A 20,260-nucleotide genomic window follows, 5' to 3' on the forward strand; every position below is an offset into this window, starting at 1 on the left:
AATCAGGTTTTAGATAGGAATCTGTGTGGGTGGCTTTCCTGTAGACAGTGTCCCAACGAGCCGTCAGGCCTCTTCTCAAAACAAAACATCCAGGAATGGTAGCTTACCATCCTTCTCCACTTCCATGGTGAATTTGATGGATGGGTGTATGAAATTGATGTGGTTGAGAAATTGGTTCAATGCTGGCAGGCCATGCGGCCAAATGACGAAAGTGTCATCTACGTATCTCTTCCACAAGGAATGACGTAGGGTAGATGTCTGGATGGCATGTGTTTCAAATTTCTCCATGAAAACATTCGCTATCACTAGTGATAAGGGGGAACCCATGGGGGTACCTTCATTTTGTTTGTAGAAAGTACCATTCCAGGTGAAGTAAGTGTTGGTAAGGCAGTGCTTAACCAAAGTTGGTACATCAGGATTCAGTCCATGTTGGACCAAGTCTTCAATTATTTCTAAGGTGTCAGGTACAGCAACCTTGGTGAACAGAGAGACTACATCAAAGCTGACAAGCAAATTATCTGGAGACAGTGAGATGCCCTTGATTATAGAGGCCAAATGGGCTGAGTTACATCAACTGAGGTAGTCTTGCACGTGAATGGAAGCAAGGTCTCAGACATAAATCGGGCCAGTTTGTAGGTAGGTGAGTTGACAGTGGAAACGATGGGCCGAAGTGGAGTACCTTCTTTATGATTTTTTGGAAGATTATAGAATCTGGGTGGTCTAGCAGCATAAGGTTTTAGGGAGAGCCGCTTTAATGGTTCGATTAGAGAAGTCGAATTGTTAATAATATTGTTGGTTTTTGTAGCCAGGCGGTTGGTAGGATCTTTGTTAATTTTGGTGTAACTGCCATCATTAAGAAGGTCCTGGATTTTGTTGTTGTATGCGGTTTTATCCATGATGACATTAGCATTGCCCTTGTCGGCTGAGAGGATGACTATGTCTTCTCTCTTTTTTAATTCGGCGAGTTCAGAGCTCTCATCTTTGCTGATGTGACTAATGGGTTTCTTAGCATTTTTAAGGATGGTGGCAATTTAAAATCTTGCCACGTCTGCTGGAATGTGTCCCAAGCCTTTGAGGGCTACACCTGGGCAATGATATCATCCACTAGGATGTGTTTGGGGGTGACAGCAAAATTCAGCCCTCTAGCCAGTACCGATTTTAGGCTATCGGAGATTGAGTTGTTACTCTGATTAAAAACAGTCTTGTTAACATCTAGCTTTCAAATGTGTGGCACTGGTTTTTTTTTACAAGTTTGAATTTAGCAATAAGGTTAACCTTGTATTTGGAGGACATTGTTGCGGAAGAAGAAGCAGTCATGTTATCTACAAGGTTCCGATCAGATGTTGACATTTTTTCTGTTAATGGTAGGTGATTGTAGGAGACATTTGTCTAAATGATCAAGTTCAAGGTTAGGCATTGCCTTACCAACACTTACTTCACCTGGAATGGTACTTTCGACAAACAAAATGAAGGTACCCCCCATGGGTTCCCCCTTATCACCAGTGATAGCGAATGTTTTCATGGAGAAATTTGAAACAGATGCCATCCAGACATCTACCCTACGTCCTTCCGTGTGGAAGATATACATAGATTACACTTTCGTCATTTGGCCTGCCAGCATTGAACCAATTTCTCAACCACATCAATTCCATACACCCATCCATCAAATTCACCATGGAAGTGGAGAAGGATGGTAAGCTACCATTCCTGAATGTTTTGTTTTGAGAAGAGGCCTGACGGTTCGTTGGGACACTATCTACAGGAAAGCCACCCACACAGATTCCTATCTAAAACCTGATTCCCACCACCATCCAGCCCAGAAGAATTCCCTCATCAAAACACTACACCATAGGACCCACTGCATCTCCAACCAACACCACCTAGCCAGTGAACTGGAACACGTACACCAAGCCCTCAAGATGAATGGGTACTTGGACCGCATTATTCGCAATGCTGTTTCTCCAACCATAGAGAAACAATCTCCTGAGAAGCCAATCAAAACCATCACTTTACCATACATAGCAGGTGTTACCAAAAAGATTTCCAAAATCTTAAACACAAGATCCAGGTCTGATTCAATACAGTACACAAAGTCCGTGATCTAATCCCATCTGTGAAGGAGGTCATTCCTGACATGCAATACCCTGGAGTCTACAAACTGAGTTGTACCTGCGGCAGTAGTTACATTGGGGAAACAAAACTACATGTCTCGGACTGTGTTCGCGAACACAAGGCAGATCTGAAACACGGCAGAACCAATACCTCTGCCGTAGCTGACCATTATTACAGTGAGGGAAAAAAGTATTTGATCCCCTGCTGATTTTGTACGTTTGCCCACTGACAAAGAAATGATCAGTCTATAATTTTAATGGTAGGTTTATTTGAACAATGAGAGACAAAATAACAACAACAAAATCCAGAAAAACGTATGTCAAAAATGTTATAAATTGATTTGCATTTTAATGAGGGAAATAAGTACTTGACCCCTCTGCAAAACATCACTTAGTACTTGGTGGCAAATCCCTTGTTGGTAATCACAGAGGTCAGACGTTTCTTGTAGTTGGCCACCAGGTTTGCACACATCTTAGGAGGGATTTTGTCCCACTCCTCTTTGCAGATCTTCTCCAAGTCATTAAGGTTTCGAGGCTGACGTTTGGCAACTCGAATCTTCAGCTCCCTCCACAGATATTCTATGGGATTAAGGTTTGGAGACGGGCTAGGCCACTCCAGGACCTTAATGTGCTTCTTCTTGAGCCACTCCTTTGTTGCCTTGGCCGTGTGTTTTGGGTCATTGTCATGCTGGAATACCCATCCACGACCCATTTTCAATGCCCTGGCTGGTGGAAGGAGGTTCTCACCCAAGATTTGACGGTACATGGCCCCGTCCATCGTCCCTTTGATGCGGTGAAGTTGTCCTGTCCTCTTAGCAGAAAAATACCCCCAAAGCATAATGTTTCCACCTCCATGTTTGACGGTGGGGATGGTGTTCTTGGGGTCATAGGCAGCATTCCTCCTCCTCCAAACACGGCGAGTTGAGTTGATGCCATTTTGGTCTCATCTGACCACAACACTTTCACCCAGTTGTCCTCTGAATCATTCAGATGTTCATTGGAAAACTTCAGACGAGCATGTATATGTGCTTTCTTGAGCAGGGGGACCTTTCGGGTGCTGCAGGATTTCAGTCCTTCACGACGTAGTGTGTTACCAACTGTTTTCTTGGTGACTATGGTCCCAGCTGCCTTGAGATCATTGACAAGATCCTCCCGTGTAGTTCTGGGCTGATTCCTCACCGTTCTCATGATCATTGCAACTCCACGAGGTGAGATCTTGCATGGAGCCCCAGGCCGAGGGAGATTGACAGTCCTTTTGTGTTTCTTCCATTTGCGAATAATCGCACCAACTGTTGTCGCCTTCTCACCAAGCTGCTTGGCGATGGTCTTGTAGCCCATTCCAGCCTTGTGTAGGTCTACAATCTTGTCCCTGACATCCTTGGAGAGCTCTTTGGTCTTGGCCATGGTGGAGAGTTTGGAATCTGATTGATTAATTGCTTCTATACAGGTAACAAGCTGATATTAGGAGCACTCCCTTTAAGAGTGTGCTCCTAATCTCAGCTCATTACCTGTGTAATGCGAGCGTAAATGGGGTTGCTGCTGGGCTCTGGCCCAATCACACGGCCCGGGGTATTGGGGGCGGAGCCCGGTATGGGGGGCGTGTGGGAGGGGCCACCGTTTACCTCGGCTCCAATGGGTAGCGAGGTGAATGGAGGTGGAACCAGCAGGGCAGTATGGGAAGGCCGGATCGGACGATCCGGAAGGGGAGGAGTCAGGGTCACGTGGGAGAGAGGATATAGAGGGGAGCCTGGAAGAGATCAGGGTCAGTTGATGGAGTGAAGAAGCGGGACCACGTTGGGTGGCCGCCGCGCCATCAGCCACGTGGCTGATGGGGCTTCGGCACACCGTCGGCCAGCGGTATGCGGAGCGGGGAGGAGCGGAGCGACTGACGGAAGAGGAGCTAACGGAGGAGCGTGCGGGGCACGCGAGAGGAGCATGCGCGGCACGCGAGAGGAGCGTGCGCGGTACGCGAGAGGAGTGTGCGCGGTACGCGAGAGGAGTGTGCGCGGCACGCGAGAGGAGCGTGCGCGGCACGCGAGAGGTGCGTGCGGGGCACGCGAGAGAAGCGTGCGGGGCACGCGAGAGGAGACGCTGGTCCCTTGTCAGGACCAGCGGGGTGTGAGGACGAGTGTAGAAGCTGAGGAGGAAGCGCGTGCGGGGGCGCGTGCGAGACGACGCTGGTCCGCGGAGGAGATCAGCGGGGTGAGGAGAAAGAACTTGAATAAAAGACCAACGGAGACCAGCAGTGTCTGACGGAGTCGTTTATTACACCTGTATAAAAGACACCTGGGAGCCAGAAATCTTTCTGATTGAGAGGGGGTCAAATACTTATTTCCCTCATTAAAATGCAAATCAATTTACAACATTTTAGACATGCGTTTTTCTGGATTTTGTTGTTGTTATTCTGTCTCTCACTGTTCAAATAAACTTACCATTAAAATTATAGACTGATCATTTCTTTGTCAGTGGGCAAACGTACAAAATCAGCAGGGGATCAAATACTTTTTTCCCTCACTGTATAACGCTGTGGGCTCGCATGATATTGTTTTTTCCGAGACCAAGGCGAGTCTGCAAACCTTCGGGCAACTATCAAAGGTTTATTCATGAAGCCATCCAGATATATAAACAGACATAACTTCAACCAAGAAAATGGATGCAAATTGAACAATCATTGGAAGGATGTTATTAAACAGGTAATGCCTTAACTGATTGTGGTTGTTTCCATCGTACCTGCCGATTATTAGTACATTTTAATATTTTTCCCTCCGTGTCCCACACTCAGCTTCCCACTTCTAGCCCCGCCCACTTCCCCTCACCCCCAGCCTCACGTCCTCTTCCCCTAGCGCTCACGCAGCCCCCTTCCCCTACCCCACACCCCCCCCCCTCTCTCTCCCCCCTTGCGTCCCCCCTTTCTTACCTATATAACCTCTTGCCATGGCAGCTCTCTCGCCTACTTCAGCATTTTCTTGCTGTGGTTGTTCCACCTGATGAAGATTGCTTGTGTTGCGATCGAAACGTCGCGATTTGTTTTATTTTATTTTATTTCTACCTACGTGACTTTACCGAAAGAACCAAAAAGTATGTATCCCTCCTTATATCATAAATGCTTATGAGAAAAATTGCATTGTTTCACGTTGTTTCGATATTCGTCGTTGCACCTTTCAGGAAAGCATCCCCGGACGTAAACCGGGGTATCACTGTACAACAACAGATTTTACTGCACCTGGCCTTTGCTGTCTGCAACATATGCCCGGACTTTATAACACCTGTTATTCATGGTGGTCACCCATCCAAACACTATCCAGGCTCAAACTTGCTGAGCTTCCCAGGTATTTTTAAGACTGGCCATATTCCAGGCGATTTGGTCAGATGTTAAGGCTTCTGAAGAGAGACAATGTTTTTATTGTCGCTGATGTCAGCTGGATTTTACTTACACTGAGGGTCAGCATGGAGGTTAATGTACTAGGTTAGCATTAGCGTTAACCCTCTAATAACAAGATGTTGGTTAAGTGAGTCAATGAGGTTGACACTACAGAATAGCCGTTAGTTGAGTCTTAACCCAGCGGCACGGTTTGGTTATTGCTCACGTTGAACCGCAGACCAGGTCTAAGGTCACGCTTATATTAACACGAGTGTCCTTTAATTCGTGGGGCATTGTTCAGAGTGAAGCTCAACCTTAGAGGAGCCACTTGGCGAGTGCCAAGGTCAAGTGGTCATGAACGCGAGTTTCAGGATTAACCACTTGCACTGGGGTGAAGTTTTTAAATTACCTTTGAGATGAAATCCTAGTCAGCCTACTAGGCTACGTCTCTATTAACATTGGTGCCTTACAAGTGGTTTTGTGGATTTAAGAATGTGGCTGAGGCTCATTCCCAAGTTCATTTAACAATTAGGTCTGAAGTCATTACACGCCAGAGTCACTCGAAAGGGTGTCTTTTGAGATAGCCCTAGAAGGAGTCGATGGGGGAAGTTACCTCCGAGTTCAAATCCTGAGTTATCTCTGAGTTTACATATCTATTAATACCGGGTTCCTTGAGGTGGGGTATTTGGGGTTAATGTAAAACATTTACTTAGGTCTTAGGTCAACACCAATTTTCAGTCTCCTTTAACAGGAGGTGGTGGGAGTCCGGGTCTCTCGCCGCCGCTGTCCGTGGTGCTGAACGCCGCGACCGCGTCCCCAGAACCACAAACCATGCCACTTTCATCTCCGCCTCCCTAATCCGAGCTCATGGGGAGAGCGGCTAAGCCAGGGAGACGATGTTCCTTAACGAGGGCAGGGGCAGGTGGAAGAGGTTGGAGCAAGCCATTACATTCCGGCCTTAATGCAGCTTCGTAACCTGTATCCCTCAAAAGTAAAAAAAACTAAAACTACCTGACAATAAAACCGCATCTAGCAGTAATTGAACAATAAAAACAATGAATCGACAAACATGAAATGATCAGTCAATTCAGGCATAAACATATATTCTTACGATTCACTATCCTTTAATGGAACCGTGCATGTAAGAATCGGTTATACATATGCAAATTATGCATCATATTGATGATTAAGAAAGTGGAATGGGTAGGACACATCGCCGGGAGTGATGGTGCCAATGGATGACACTGGTGACGGAATAGCGGCCGGAGCAGGGAACACACCCAAGATGAAGACCTACGTGGAAAATGGGAATTCAGCTCATATGCAGGAAGCAGTGAGATGGATGATAGTAGCACTGGACCATGGGGCATGGCGACAGCGCGGGTAGATCTTAATCCAGCAGTGGATAGACAATGGCTCATGATAACGATAATGACCATATGAAAATGCAACATTTACACGAATTGAGCACGCAAGATGATCCAACCGAGATGGGAGATAGCAGTTAAACAATGGCACAAACGAGAGAACGATTCGCATCGGTTGTTGAATCGAAACAATAATGGAGGAAGCGCGATAATTCACGGAATTCATAGGGGGTGGGGTCAGGAAAGGGGACTCGTGTAACGTCAAGGAAAACCTAAATATTAAAACTATCGTTTTTAAGAAACTGCAATCAAACACAACTCCCGTGTAGCATATTCTTAGGTTTTTTCGGTAAAGTCACGTAGGTAAAACATCAAAATTAATGAAAATAAAATAAAATAAAAACAAAAATCACGACGTTTCGGAGGCAACACAAGTCTCCGTCATCAGGTGGGACCGTCACAGCCAGATTAGCTGCATCAAGTGAGGCAATGATTCAAGATGTAATCCCTTAAAAGCGAGTTGAGGGGGGAGGAGAGGGAGGGGGGAGCTCGTCAGAATATGGTAGCCAATGAATGGAACGTATCGGGAGGGAGGGGGGGGGCGGGGCCAAAAGGGTGGGCGACGGCGTGGAAGCGATTGTGCGCAAGCGACAAACTACTGCACACGCCAACACAATGGACAGAGAGGGGGAGGGGAGGTCTGATACACATGATAGACAAAAGAACGAAAATGCCCATGTTTATACCAATGCTGGCTGAACAATGAAGAGAGTACTGTTAAAAAATAACTGGGGATGTTAACACTCGGTAAAGTAAAGTAAAATAGTGCCTGTCAGGTAAGATGGTCCAAAAAATTGTAATTAAGTCTTTTTTGCGTGGTTGATAACATCTTTCCAATGATTACTAAGTTTGCACCCATCATCACGGTTGAAATTATGTCTGTGTTTGTATATTTGTATGGCTTCGTGTACAAACCTTTGATGGTAGCCGGGAGGTTTGCAGAGAACCTTGGTCTCGGAAAAGACAATTTCATGAGAGCCCACCGAGTTGTAGCAATGATCGGCAACGGCAGAAGAATCAGTTCTGCCGTGTTTCAGATCTGACTTGTGCTCGCGGACACGATCAGAAACATGACGTTTCGTTTCTCCAATGTAGCAATCACCACAAATGCAACTCAATTTGTAGACTCCAGGATACTGTAAGTCAGGAACGACATCCTTCACAGATGGAATCAGATCACGGATTTTATGCACTGTACTGAATCGGACTTGGATCTTATGTTTGTTTAGAATTTTGGAGATCTTTTTGGTCACGCCAGCTATGTATGGTAACGTGATGGTTTTGGTCGGAGTTTCATGTGGCTGTTTCTGTGTGGTGGGAGAGACAGCTTGGCGGATAGTACGGTCAGAGTATCCGTTCATCCTGAGGGCCCGATGTACATATCTTAATTCACCGGTCAGGTGGTGTTTGTCAGAAATGCTATGGGCTCTGTGGTATAGCGTTTTGATGAGAGAATTCTTTTGAGATGGGTGGTGGTGGGAATCCGGTTTCAAGTAGGAATCTGTGTGGGTGGCTTTCCTGTAGACAGAATGTCCCAAGGATCCGTCAGGCCTCCTCTCAAACAGAATATCCAAGAATGGTAGTTTACCGTCTTTCTCCACTTCCATGGTGAATCTGATGGATGGGTGTCTAGAATTGATGTGGTCCAAGAAGTGGTTCAATGCTGGGAGGCCATGTGGCCAGATGACGAAAGTGTCATCCACATACCTCTTCCACAGGGAAGGACGCAGGGTGGATGTCTGGATGGCGTCTGATTCAAACTTTTCCATGAACATGTTGGCTATAACTGGTGACAAAGGGGAGCCCATAGGGGTACCCTCATTCTGTTTGTAGAAGGTGCCATTCCAGGTAAAATAGGTGTTGGTGAGGCAATGCCTAACCAGCGCAGGTGCATCAGAATTCAATCCATGTTGGACTAAGTCCTCAATTATTGTTAGGGTGTCCAGTACTGGGACTTTGGTAAACAAAGATACTACATCAAAGCTGACGAGGATGTCATCAGGAGATAGTACCATGTCCTTAACCATAGAGACTAATTGGGTTGAGTTGAGTACTGCCGAAGAGGTCTTGCCTGTGAAAGGGAGCAGAGTATCTGATAGAAAACGGGCTAGTTTGAACGTAGGAGAGTTTATCGTCGACACAATGGGTCGTAGCGGGGTGCCTTCCTTATGGATTTTGGGAAGACCATAGAGTCTGGGAGGTCTTGCCGCCGATGGTTTTAGAGAGGGACGTTTGCTTGGTTCGATTAGGGAAGTCGAACTCGTGATGATACTGTTGGTTTTCGTCGTTAGGCTTTTAGTGGGATCGTTTTTAATTTTGGAGTAACTCCCATCATTAACGGTCTTGTTAACATCCAGCTTTGCAATGTGTGGCTCTGGTTTCTTCTTAGATAGGAGGTTGAATTTAGAAATCAGGTTAGCTTTGCATTTGGCTGACATTGAGTCAGCAGAAGCAGAAGTCATGTTATCAACGTGGTTCCAATCAGAAGGTGACATTTTTTGTGTTAACATTAAATGTGTTTGTAAGAGAGTCTTGTCTAAATTATCGAGTTCAGATCGGAGTAACCTTATTCTCTCCGAGATTAGTGATAGGCTGGCTTTAAATAAGATCTGTTTGGAGTTCGGTGAGGACACAGCAGCGGATGTGAGTGTGAAAGCGATGGGTATTACCCATCCCGTGTAGCAACCTAGAGGACTGGCTTCTCGGGTGGAAGAGGGGTGGGAGGGCGGAGAGTGGTTAAATGGTTTCATAAAGGGCGCCGCATTTTCTGGGTAAATGCAGTACAGTGCGCAGACGTGCCACAAGAGCAGAAGTTGTAATGTCCTGGGAAGACTTACAGATTTCCTAAGAGAGCAGTAAGTAGCTGCCTCCTCCTCCTCAACAAGAGGCTGAAGCTGGGAAAACCACGACAGGTGGCCACCCTAAAAGGCGCTGACAGCCAAGTAAGGGTTCAAACATCAGGGAAAGTGATGTGAATTCAGTGAGCCAGGCGAGATGAATGTGAAGTCAAATTACTTGGGGATACTGTCACAAATCACTAACGACTCAATACGTTCGTCAATAACGCTGCCTTAAGAGGACACATGTAATAAGCAACTTTTTTGGGCAATCGCCATTTGGACAATATAGGACAGATGTGCTATGAAGAAGGACCATTGCTTGACACATGGGATATTATATATAGATACTAGCTTATATACCCGGCGTTACCCAGACCAACAAAATATTTCAAAACTACTCTTAAAAATCTAACAGCAGTGCGTATTGACTGTGGTCGTACCTGCTATGATTACAGCAGTGCATTCCGACTCCATTGCACAAAGTAGTCACCTGACAGAGTGGTGTGGTGAGGCCTAGTTCCATGCAGAGCCTCCGGCCTCGCCTAGATTGTCCAGCCGGCTGAGGTGGCACCTTGACAGGCTGGGCTGTTACCCCTGACCCCCCCCCCCCCCCCAGCCACAATCTTCCCGGATGCTCTGCAGTAATATCTATGGCATATAGTGGTAGCATCTAGCGACTGTATATATTAGTAACTGCACGCATCAGGGTGGGGGGACATCACACGGTGAAGATTTAAGCTCAGCATTTAGTGTATTTTTAAAGCATTTTTAACGCGAAAGAAAATGTCCGCCTCACTCCCTCCGAAGGCGTGCGACTTGGCATGGGCCGTCCCCCCCACTAAAGGCGCGCGAGTTGGTATGGTCTTGCATGCGTCATAAACAAATAAATAAATAAAGAGAACGCTAAATAATCGCTAATTTTACTTATTAAAAGTTGACGGATGTGAAAAAGGAATAGCGCTTGCTCACGGCGGGACTTACGGTGTGGTACCTGGCTATTTATAATTAACATAAACCCCACCGTTGGAGAGCCAAATCCTTCGTAAGCGCGCGAACACACACAAAGCCAAAAACCGACAAACAGACAATTTTTTACTTTCATATATATAGATTATTTGTAAGGCAGTGTTCTAGAAGAATGTGTTTAGTTTCTGAATATAAAGTTGTTGAACCAAGGTGGGATGGACTTTTATTCAAGTGAAGGGCAGGTGAAAGGCAGAGAAAAGCCAGGTGAGAGACAGGCGAGAGTGACGAGATGAGAACGACACAGATGAGGACAGCTTCTATAGATAGATGAGCTGGACAAGGTGAGAGAGAGACAGATGAGAGAGAAAGGTAAAAGAGACAGGTGCGAGGGACAAGGTGAAAGGAAGGGACAAGGTTAGAAGGAGAGCGACAGGTGATCACGATAAGTGAGAGAGAGGCAGGTGAGAGGGACAAGATGAGAGGAAGGGACAATGTGAGAGGAAGAGAGACACGTGAGAGCGACACGTGAGAGCGACAGGTGAGAGAGAGGTAGGTGAGAGGAAGAGCTTGTCGAGGGGTGCGCTCGCCTCCCGCGGGAGCCTCTGAGCTCTGCGCTTTCCGCCTCCCGTGCTGACGCAGTCGCTCTCTATATTTACCGCTGGTTTACGAAACTGCAAGCAAGACGCTCGCGTTCAGGGTGCGTGGGCGTGCGATACACGAGTCGTCGAGTGACCTGTGCATCAGAGATGGGAGACAGAGATATTTGCAGCCAGGCTCCACGATTGTGGAATTGGCCTTCCCTGGCCTATTAAGGAATCTGAGTCTGTAAAACTTTTGAAATTGCATCTTACACCTGCTTTTACAGGCTTTCTCTATCACTTAAGCTACATGTAAAGGAATTTGAGGTCTTGTGGGAATTGCGCTATACAGAACCGAGTTTATTATTATAAGACAAAGATCCCCCATGTAGGCTTCAACAGACCATTGCTATGAAAGCTATGAAGGACGGCACACCACACGAGGGGGTGGGTGGCCAAAACCACGATCGGCGGCCGCCTTTGTCTCTCCAGTGGCGATGTTTACAGTGTCGGGTACTAATTTGTACACGTACACACACGTGTGTACACCCCTATGCCTCACGTCTATGCAGCGGTCATAAATCACCGCTGGGTAATCCCACATCAACGCCCTATGACTAAATCATCCGAGGGATTCACCCGATCTCGTCAGATCTCAGGAGCTAAGAAGGGGTTGAGTCTCGATAAGCACTTGCACGGACGACCACCACTTACAGAAGAGGTGTCTCGTGCATTGGCTGCTAACATTGTCACAGTGATGAAAAAAAACAACTGTTGGACTGTACGTCCATGCTCACAGTCGCCTTCACCAACCCGCAGTGACCGGCGTGGCGTGAAGCGTGGCCATGTAAACTACAACGGAAACTTGAGCCATAAGTGTGGGCGATGGTGAGACATGAAGCGGCGTTAAGAGCATGCGGCACAACCCCTCTGTCAATGCTCCGCGTGATGAGCACAATGCGCTACGAAACCGGCAACCCGAGTTCGACTCTCGCTCATAACAGACGACGGTGACATCAGCACTGTAGGGAGACAGAAGGCGTCCTGGGTTGGCCATCCCATCACCTCGTGGTGTCATGATGGCCTTAATTGGTGATCGCGAACATCACTTGCCGCAACAGTCTGTTAAGGATATACGGGGTATCTTTTTGTTTGTGTGACATAGTCAACAACAACGGGTCCTTGCGTCCCGACGTCACAAACATCAACCTTGGCCGTATGTATTGGGTCAGTGGTTCTTAACCTGGGGTGTACGCACCCCCTGAGTGTGCGAGATGCCCTTTCTGGGGGTGGAAGACATGCCAGAATTTTCATTGAAAACACAAATTGAGCACGGGCGCGTAAGTACAACTACTTTGTTATTAACATTATACATTTGTTTAATGATTGTGAACCAAATGGGTGCAGGCTGCAGTCAGCCAGGTTTGAAGCGTTCTTAATGCAAATACTCCAGAGAGAAATCGTGATGCATTCGAGTGATGCCCCTGCACGTGAAAATGAATAACATCCCTTTGTCAATGCACTACTAGATGAATGCCCTTTGACGGTATACGGGGGAACGGGGGAGAGGGGGGTGTTTTACCACGCAGCACAGAGATCGCTCGCTGTTAATCGTGGCCAGGAATTGAACTCGGGTTTTGCCCGGTTCGTAGTCGCAGTGTGCTAACCGCTGCGCTACCACTCTTCCAGATAGATATACACACTCCTTGCCGCTTTTCCTGTGCATTCAAACGGTTGATAAATAGTCACAACGACGTCACTAGTGTCATAAGGGGCCATCCATTTAGTACGTACGCAAAAATCTGTCAAAACTTGACCCCTCCCCCCCTCCATGTACGCACGCGTACTTTTTACACCCCCCCCCCCCACCTGCATGCGTGCGTACGTACGCTTGACACCCCCCCCCCCCCCCCCGAATCCTATAAAACGGCCGATATTTAATCCACGCAGAACGATCAAGGATTAATAATAACGTGTTTAAGCAAAAAGATCGTCCACCGCCGGACTATCTAACTCATTTGAAGGCCAATGTAGACAAATTATTATCGAGGCTTCACCCCCCCACCCCGTTTCCGATGCGTACGCACATTGTCAGTAGACCTCCCATACGCAAACGTACGCATTTGGGTCAACCCCCCCTCCCCCTCCATGCGTACTTACTAAATGGATGGCCCCTAACGACGCTCCTGTCCGTAACTTAAAAGTTCCCGTCTCATTAGCAAAGCTTAGAACTTGCGTTGGGCAGCCGTGACACGGACGCCAACGATAATAACCAATTTAACACGTAGCGGGCTTTCGTGACCAATATTATCCATAAGGTTTTTTTCTTGGGTTAGATCGCGTAAATACAAGGTGGTTTAAAAATGTTCACGATGGCAACATGTTACAATTACACTAAAAGTTACAAACGGTTTAATGAGTTATGAAGTTTTCCTAAACATTTTATAAATGATCTATGTGCCCTCCACCTGCTGTACGGACATCGAGGCGATAGTTGAATTCGTCCCAAACGCCTCTCAAAGTGTCTTCCACTGAAGTCACCGCTGCCGTGATTATGTTTTTGCGGTCATCCAGATTAGACGCTAATGGTGGCACAAAACAGGGTCTTTGACGTATCCCCACAATAAAAAGTCGCAGGGTGCGATGTCTGGGGAACTTGGGGGCCAAGAGTGTAGCGCCAAGTCTTGGGGTCCCGTGCAAACTATCCAACGTTGAGGCAGTGTGTCTTGCGAATGACTGAGGCTAGGGGCTGTTTGTGTGCTGGGAGAGGCATCTAGCGGTAATCATTTGAAACTCTATGCCCCGCCCTTTCAAGTGGTAAGAGTTTCATTCATGGGCGGTTCGTGGTTGCAGAGATATAGCGATTTTAAATCGGGTCCATATTTTTAAAACACCCTGTATAAATGTCGTTAAACACTCTAATTAAGACCGAAACAGGAGGAGGATTTCTGCACAACTCTGGCCGTCCCCTGATGGGATTGGTTGTTGCTGTAATTACTGGCGAAACGTCACGGTACTCGAATTGTAAATGTTGTAGTGGGTTTACTCTCCAATACACAATCGGTGTGCTGAACCAGTAACTAATTGGCACGTTTTGTTTACGTGACAAACCTTACCGATTGGCTGTGTCGGGTGGTGGCGGGTTTAACGACACATTTATATTTACGATTTAACCCAAAAAAAGTCCATCTATTATGGAAGATAAACATCGCTTGATTTTAAGGAGGGGTAGGAGGGGGCATGAAATGAATCGCGAGTGGTGGGGGGCACCCTGAACATGGCTCCCTATCCTTCTGTGTGCCGCTTTTGTTTTCAAACGGAGTAGCTGAGCACAGAGTACAATGGCACGAAACGTCAATCGGTCAGCAACACACAAACAGCTCAGCCGAAGTTACAATAAGAGTTGACGTGTCTCTTGAATTCAGCAAGGATATTGTCAGGGTGTGGGGACAGAGACGATGGGAATTCCGAAGTGGACATCTGTGAAAAAAAAAGCTTGATAGCTCATCGGATTCCTCCAGTATAAATACAAATATATCGAAGCGGAAAAAGGAGTGTTGCGACGTGCAGTGTCGGGGTTGAGCACAGTATGGATGATCCAGTAGGTGAATTCGTGGTTGTATGGGGGGTGGTAGCGCAGTGGTAATCTCACTGCGCTCCGAACCTGCCAACCCAAGTTTGATTCCCACTCACAGCCAACATCGATGACGGATATCTAAACCGGTCCCGGGCATCCCCGAGGTCACTCAGCCCCAAATGATTGCCCGGTGCGGTGTTTAAACGTCATCACTGGGGAGACAAAGGCGGCAGAGCGTGGTGCTGGCCACTCCACCACTCCTTCGTGTGCCGTGCCGGCTTTCAGAGGTGTTCGCTAACTGCACTTGCCCCAACAGTCTGTTAATGCTATACAGGGGATCTTTGTCCTTGTTTTTTGTTGGGTGGGTGGTTGGCCGAGTCGGTAAGTGGGTAGGCGAATGGTTGAACAGGTGGGTGAGTGAGTAGGTGAGTGAGTAGGTGAATGGCTGAACAGGTGGGTGAGTGAGTAGGGGAATGGTTGAACAGGTGGGTGAGTGAGTCGGTGAATGGTTGAGTAGATGAATGGTTGAACAGGTGGGTGAGTGAGTGGGTAGGAGGATGAGACGAATACGTGTGGCAGACCGAGTCCTCGACACGGGCGGAGGCGTCAACGAGTGACGTTCCAACCAACTTCCCCACCAAGTGTCAAGAGAGTCGTGGTCTGCACACGACCACGTGTAACCCCAACAAAACGAGGCGTTGCCACGGTTCTCCTGTTCGTGCTGCAACTCTCGCCACGCTCTATTCAACGGGAACGATTTGGTAAACGTGACAAGGGGAGGGTTGCGATATCTATTTCGCAGTCACGCGAATAGTCCGGCGGTTCAAAAAAACTTTCAAGTCACGTTAACGAGCGCTCTTTCGACGTGACTAAAAGCTGTTATCTGGTCGTGTGAGGAGCGGTGGCGCAGTGGATAGCGCACCATCGCGTGATGAACGCAACGTGAGTTTGTTTCTGGCCCGACGGCGAACCGAGTGATATCTGAACCGATCCTGTACTCCCCGCTCCTCCCACTCACCAACCCGACCTGACCAACATGGTGAATGGTCGTCTGAAGCGGTGTACCGTGCATTCAGTACGGGACTCTTGATGATCACACAGCCGAATCCGTTGACCTGGATGGGTTTGGCTTCGTACTGGGCAGTGGGGGGCGAGCTCTTGACTTTTTATAACTGCAATTACTGAACATAGGCCCGAAGGCGAATGACACAAAGCGGCTCACAACAGCACTAATGATTGCAAAAGCAGAGGAGAGCTAACGCGTTTATTGCTTTGCGCAAGGTTATTGAACTTTGAAGAAGAGATGATTGGAGAGAGCTCAAAGACAGACTGGTGCGATGAACCAATGGTTAAAGTAAATAATGTATCCTGCGGTATGGTGGCTGAACACAGTATGGATGAGACGAGACAAACAATCTAGCAGCAGCGGTACGTGAGTGACAAGGGAGCGACTGACTGGACGCGCAGCGAGAGTAGCGAGTGAACAATCGAGAAAACCGAACTGTGCTTTGCGTCAGAGTCGAGCCCACATATAAACTCGGAACAAGACAGAGAAACTGGAGTCAATCACCAATCAATAGAATCATCACTCAACTGCTCGAACCTGGAACTGAGCTCTCCTCCACTAAACTGGGCCGTGCCGATGGGGGCCGTCGTGTACGCGTCTCGCTGGCGTCTTTGGGTGGTCAAATATGGGTGTCGTGTGTAGTAGGTAATGTGTGGTCGGGTGAGGGTGGTCGCTCACCTCCATCCGTGTACGTCTCGATGCCATATCCGTCCTGTAGGCCGTTACTCCAGATGCCTTCGTAGCGGGCCACGCTGCTCTGGCTCATGCGCACGCCGTAACGGCCCTTTACTCCGTGCGTCCACTCGCCGCGGTAAATCCAGCGGCCCTTGCTCTCCACGCCGAGGCCGTGGCGCTTGCCATCGGCCCAGTGGCCCGCGTACGTGTTGCCGCTGGGCCACGTGTACACGCCGGCCACCTCGAAGCCGTGGCTCCACGAGCCGGCGTAGCGGCCCTGGCCCTGCGGCCCCGTGCACACGCCGTGGCCGTGAGCTTTGCCGCTCTCCCAGCCACCACAGAACGCCCCGCCATCGTCAAAATCGAAGCGTCCTCCGCTCATGCATGCGACGCGCTAAGACCCGCGGGGCGCACAACGCTCCTCTGGTTGTGGGGGGCGGGGGGTAGGGGTGAGTGGGGGGGGCCTGCGCGGTCAGGAGTATTGAGGGGGGCCCCCTCTAGGACCCGATTGTGCAGCGAGACGACGAGAAGAGCCACGAGAGGACGAGGGGGCACACGACCCAGCACGGAGACTCCTGAAGGACGCGTGCCTCGTGGAGATGGATTCGAGTTCCGCGTTAAGATCCCGGACTGTGAACACGCGCCGCCGCCGCTCCTGATGGTGATGCTGCTGATGCTGCTTGTTGGATCGGAGCGCACAAGCAAGCGAGCCACCGGGAGAGTGGACGAGTGCACGGAGCACAGGAAAAGCAAGTGCGCACTTGTTGCCAATTTATTCCGGGAAAGGGACGGTCGGCGGCGGAGCGAGGCGATCGACTGCCCTCACCGACCCAAAATAAACCGCGCCGGCGGGGAGGGAGGCCCGCGCCGGGTCCCGATGTGCGCCTGCGCAGCGGTGAAGGCAACGTCGATTCCCCCCCCCCCCGCTTGCTGCGCACACTGCACAGATGGATTCGCACCCCCGTGCACGCGCCCGGGCCGCATCAGCGCGGCGCGCCGGGCGGCGGAGGGCGAGAGGCAGCAGATGGTGGCGGAGGTGTGATGATGGTGGTGCTGATGGTGTGATGATGTTGTTGACGTGCGGCAGTGACGATGGTAGATGATTGGTGGCGGTGACGACGATGGTGATGGTGGATGTGATTACGGTGGTGTGGGTTGTGATGATTCTGGCGATGGGAGGAATTAGCAGCGCTGCTGGATTTCAGTCACCACGTGTGTGCCGCGCGCGAGATCCCACGCACAGCATCCACCACTCCTCATCCCCGACTCCTCATCCCCCACTCCTCGTCACCCACGAGCTGGTACGGAGAGGGGAGAAGTGGGGCGCAGGCGGGGGGGGGGTGCACAGGTTGCTCGGAGGAAGCGCGACGCGAGGGCGCCGTGTGCTGCTCTCTGATCGGAATGAAGATGGGGGTTGGGGGGGCGTGATGACTGTATAGGGGCACGCAGCGCCCTCTGCCGGAAGACCCCTCCCCTTGCTGACATCGTCTGCAGAAGGACTCATTTCCCAAATACTCTATGTGGCTCCGTAAAAAAATGAAAGTAATGCTGACAACATGTCATCAGCCACACGGACTTTTTGGGGTGCATATTTTAAGCAGTATTGGTGCAACAAGCAAAACTCTGCAACCCGGCAGTCAGACAAACCAAGTCTGGTGAACTGACAGATCTTTGTAGGCAATGACCTCCTTCGTTATGGACAGGAGGCTCTCGGCCTGACTAAATATTTAGCCAGGAGAGTCTCAAGACCCATTCTCAGGAGGGTCCTACATCGGAGCCAAATTTCCAGCAGAGGTCAGTGGAGTAACATCCATTACCGTACTGTAGTCTATGCTTCCACATTTCAGCTTCCCGCATTATCCAATCTGTGACGTCCAGCTCGGGGAAGTATGGATAACGCTCACAATCCACAAAGCATGGGGTGAGGCCCTCATCAGAGGATTTACCCTCGGGCTGTGTATACATGGATCTGGATTGCGACGATAGGCTAATGTCATTCATGTATTGGCTTCACGTGGGAGAAAATCGGAGAACCAGGAGAAAACGATCACTTACACAAGGGAATAATGGAAAAACATTTGCACAGATCTATTCGAGACACGTAAAAGACGGCCCGTCGATACAACGGCCGGCCCACTGAACGAGGAAAGCAGAACGACTAAAAAATTAATGCCTGTGCTGCCATCCCCTGGTTACCTACATCGGTTGGTTGAGTGCAACAGTGTTGGTCGAACTGTGACAAAGTTAGGACTACACTTCTTTGGTTATGAACCGACGAACATTTGCAACGCTTTTAAGAGATGCATCGTCTTGAATGCAAATGGCTGAGTCAAGCCATGGGGTTTAAAAAAAAATGTAAATTAGATTTTCATCAGATGTTATACAGCTGTGTCTTCAATATACTTAACACACCAGGTGCAAGGTTAGGGTAAAGATCTCCCGTATAGTCTTACCAGCCTGTTGGGGAAAGTGCTGTTAGCAAGCACCTAATGAAGGCCGGCACGGTATACGAGGGAGTGGGTGGCCAGCACCAAGTCCGGTCGCCTGTCTTCCAAGTGGCGATGTTTAACAACACCGCACCGGGAACTCATTTGAGGCTGAGTCTACCTAGGGGAGGCTCAGGGCCGGTTCAGATAAGTCACTAGTGTTGGCCGTGAGCGGGAATCAGGTCGCCGGGTTCGTAGCGCAGTGTTTAGGTGCTGCGCCACCGCTCGCCACTGGAGACCACCCACTCAATATATCCACTCTTCCACCTCCACTCATTTACCCATCCATCCACGTACCCATCTATTTAACCCCCCCCCAACCACCGACTCCCATTCATTCAACGACTCACCCTCTCACCTCAACAGCCGCCATTCGCCACTAAGTGGCGGTGACATCGCCACGGCGTTTGTGCCAGGCCAGGTGGACTCCGAGGCCACGTGAAGTGTCGAAGACTCGCTGACAGATGACGAGACAGACCCATGTACCATGCATGGGTTGACTGAGATGATGGGCAGATGCACCAACTGTGCCCCCTACTGTGCAAACGTGCTGTATTTGTCGCCCAGCGCTCCGCTCGTTGTTGTTGGGGCGACTGCCCCCAATTGCCCAGGAGCGTCCTTCATGAGCCTCCTCCAGAGGCCGCTCTTGACTCCACTGGTACCAGTCTTCGGCAAGTCGACTCAGCTCCACATCCTCCTAAACTCGGCCATTTCCTCTCCAGCCCATGTAGCACCCGTTTAGCCCTTTCTATTCGGCTTAACAAGCTGCAGGGCATGCGGTGGCTGGGCATGCGGGCTCCATGACCCAGCCAACGCAGCCTTGCCCTGCGGAGATCACTGATGGGAATATATCCTATTTCAATGATGTGTGAATTCATCACAATCCATCCTGGCCCAGGATGGATCATAGATTAAACCCAGCCTGAACGTTTTAATCCGGCGCAGATATTCAATTTGGGGAGTCCACGTTTTGCAAGCATGAGAAGGGCATGACTGACCGAGAAGACCAGAAGCTCGTGTGGAGCGACAGACCAGGTAGCTGACGAAAAGATGGCGCTCACCCACTTTCAGCTCCGACACCTTACCCACTCACTTCACACACCCACCCTCACAGGCGACGTTTGAGTCTCGTAATGCTCTACAGCATGCGGTGGTTCATAGCAGCAGGAACAT

At 49.2% G+C, this 20,260-nt stretch overlaps 1 protein-coding gene across 2 annotated transcripts in view; it reads right to left on the reverse strand.

The window, feature by feature from the left end:
* LOC144727779 (junctophilin-1-like) overlaps window positions 1-19,368 on the reverse strand; it is a 115,082-nt gene extending 95,714 nt beyond the window's left edge. For both annotated transcript variants that reach the window (XM_078606887.1, XM_078606886.1), the window contains exon 1: window positions 16,605-19,368. In XM_078606887.1, coding sequence (XP_078463013.1) covers window positions 16,605-16,983 — 379 coding nt within the window. In that variant the 5' untranslated portion in view covers window positions 16,984-19,368. The remainder of the gene's footprint in view (window positions 1-16,604) is intronic.
* Window positions 19,369-20,260: the final 892 nt, after the last annotated feature.

Source organism: Lampetra planeri, chromosome 26 (genome assembly GCF_965212315.1).
Source record: "Lampetra planeri chromosome 26, kcLamPlan1.2.h2, whole genome shotgun sequence".
Classification (NCBI taxonomy): Eukaryota; Metazoa; Chordata; class Hyperoartia; order Petromyzontiformes; family Petromyzontidae; genus Lampetra; species Lampetra planeri.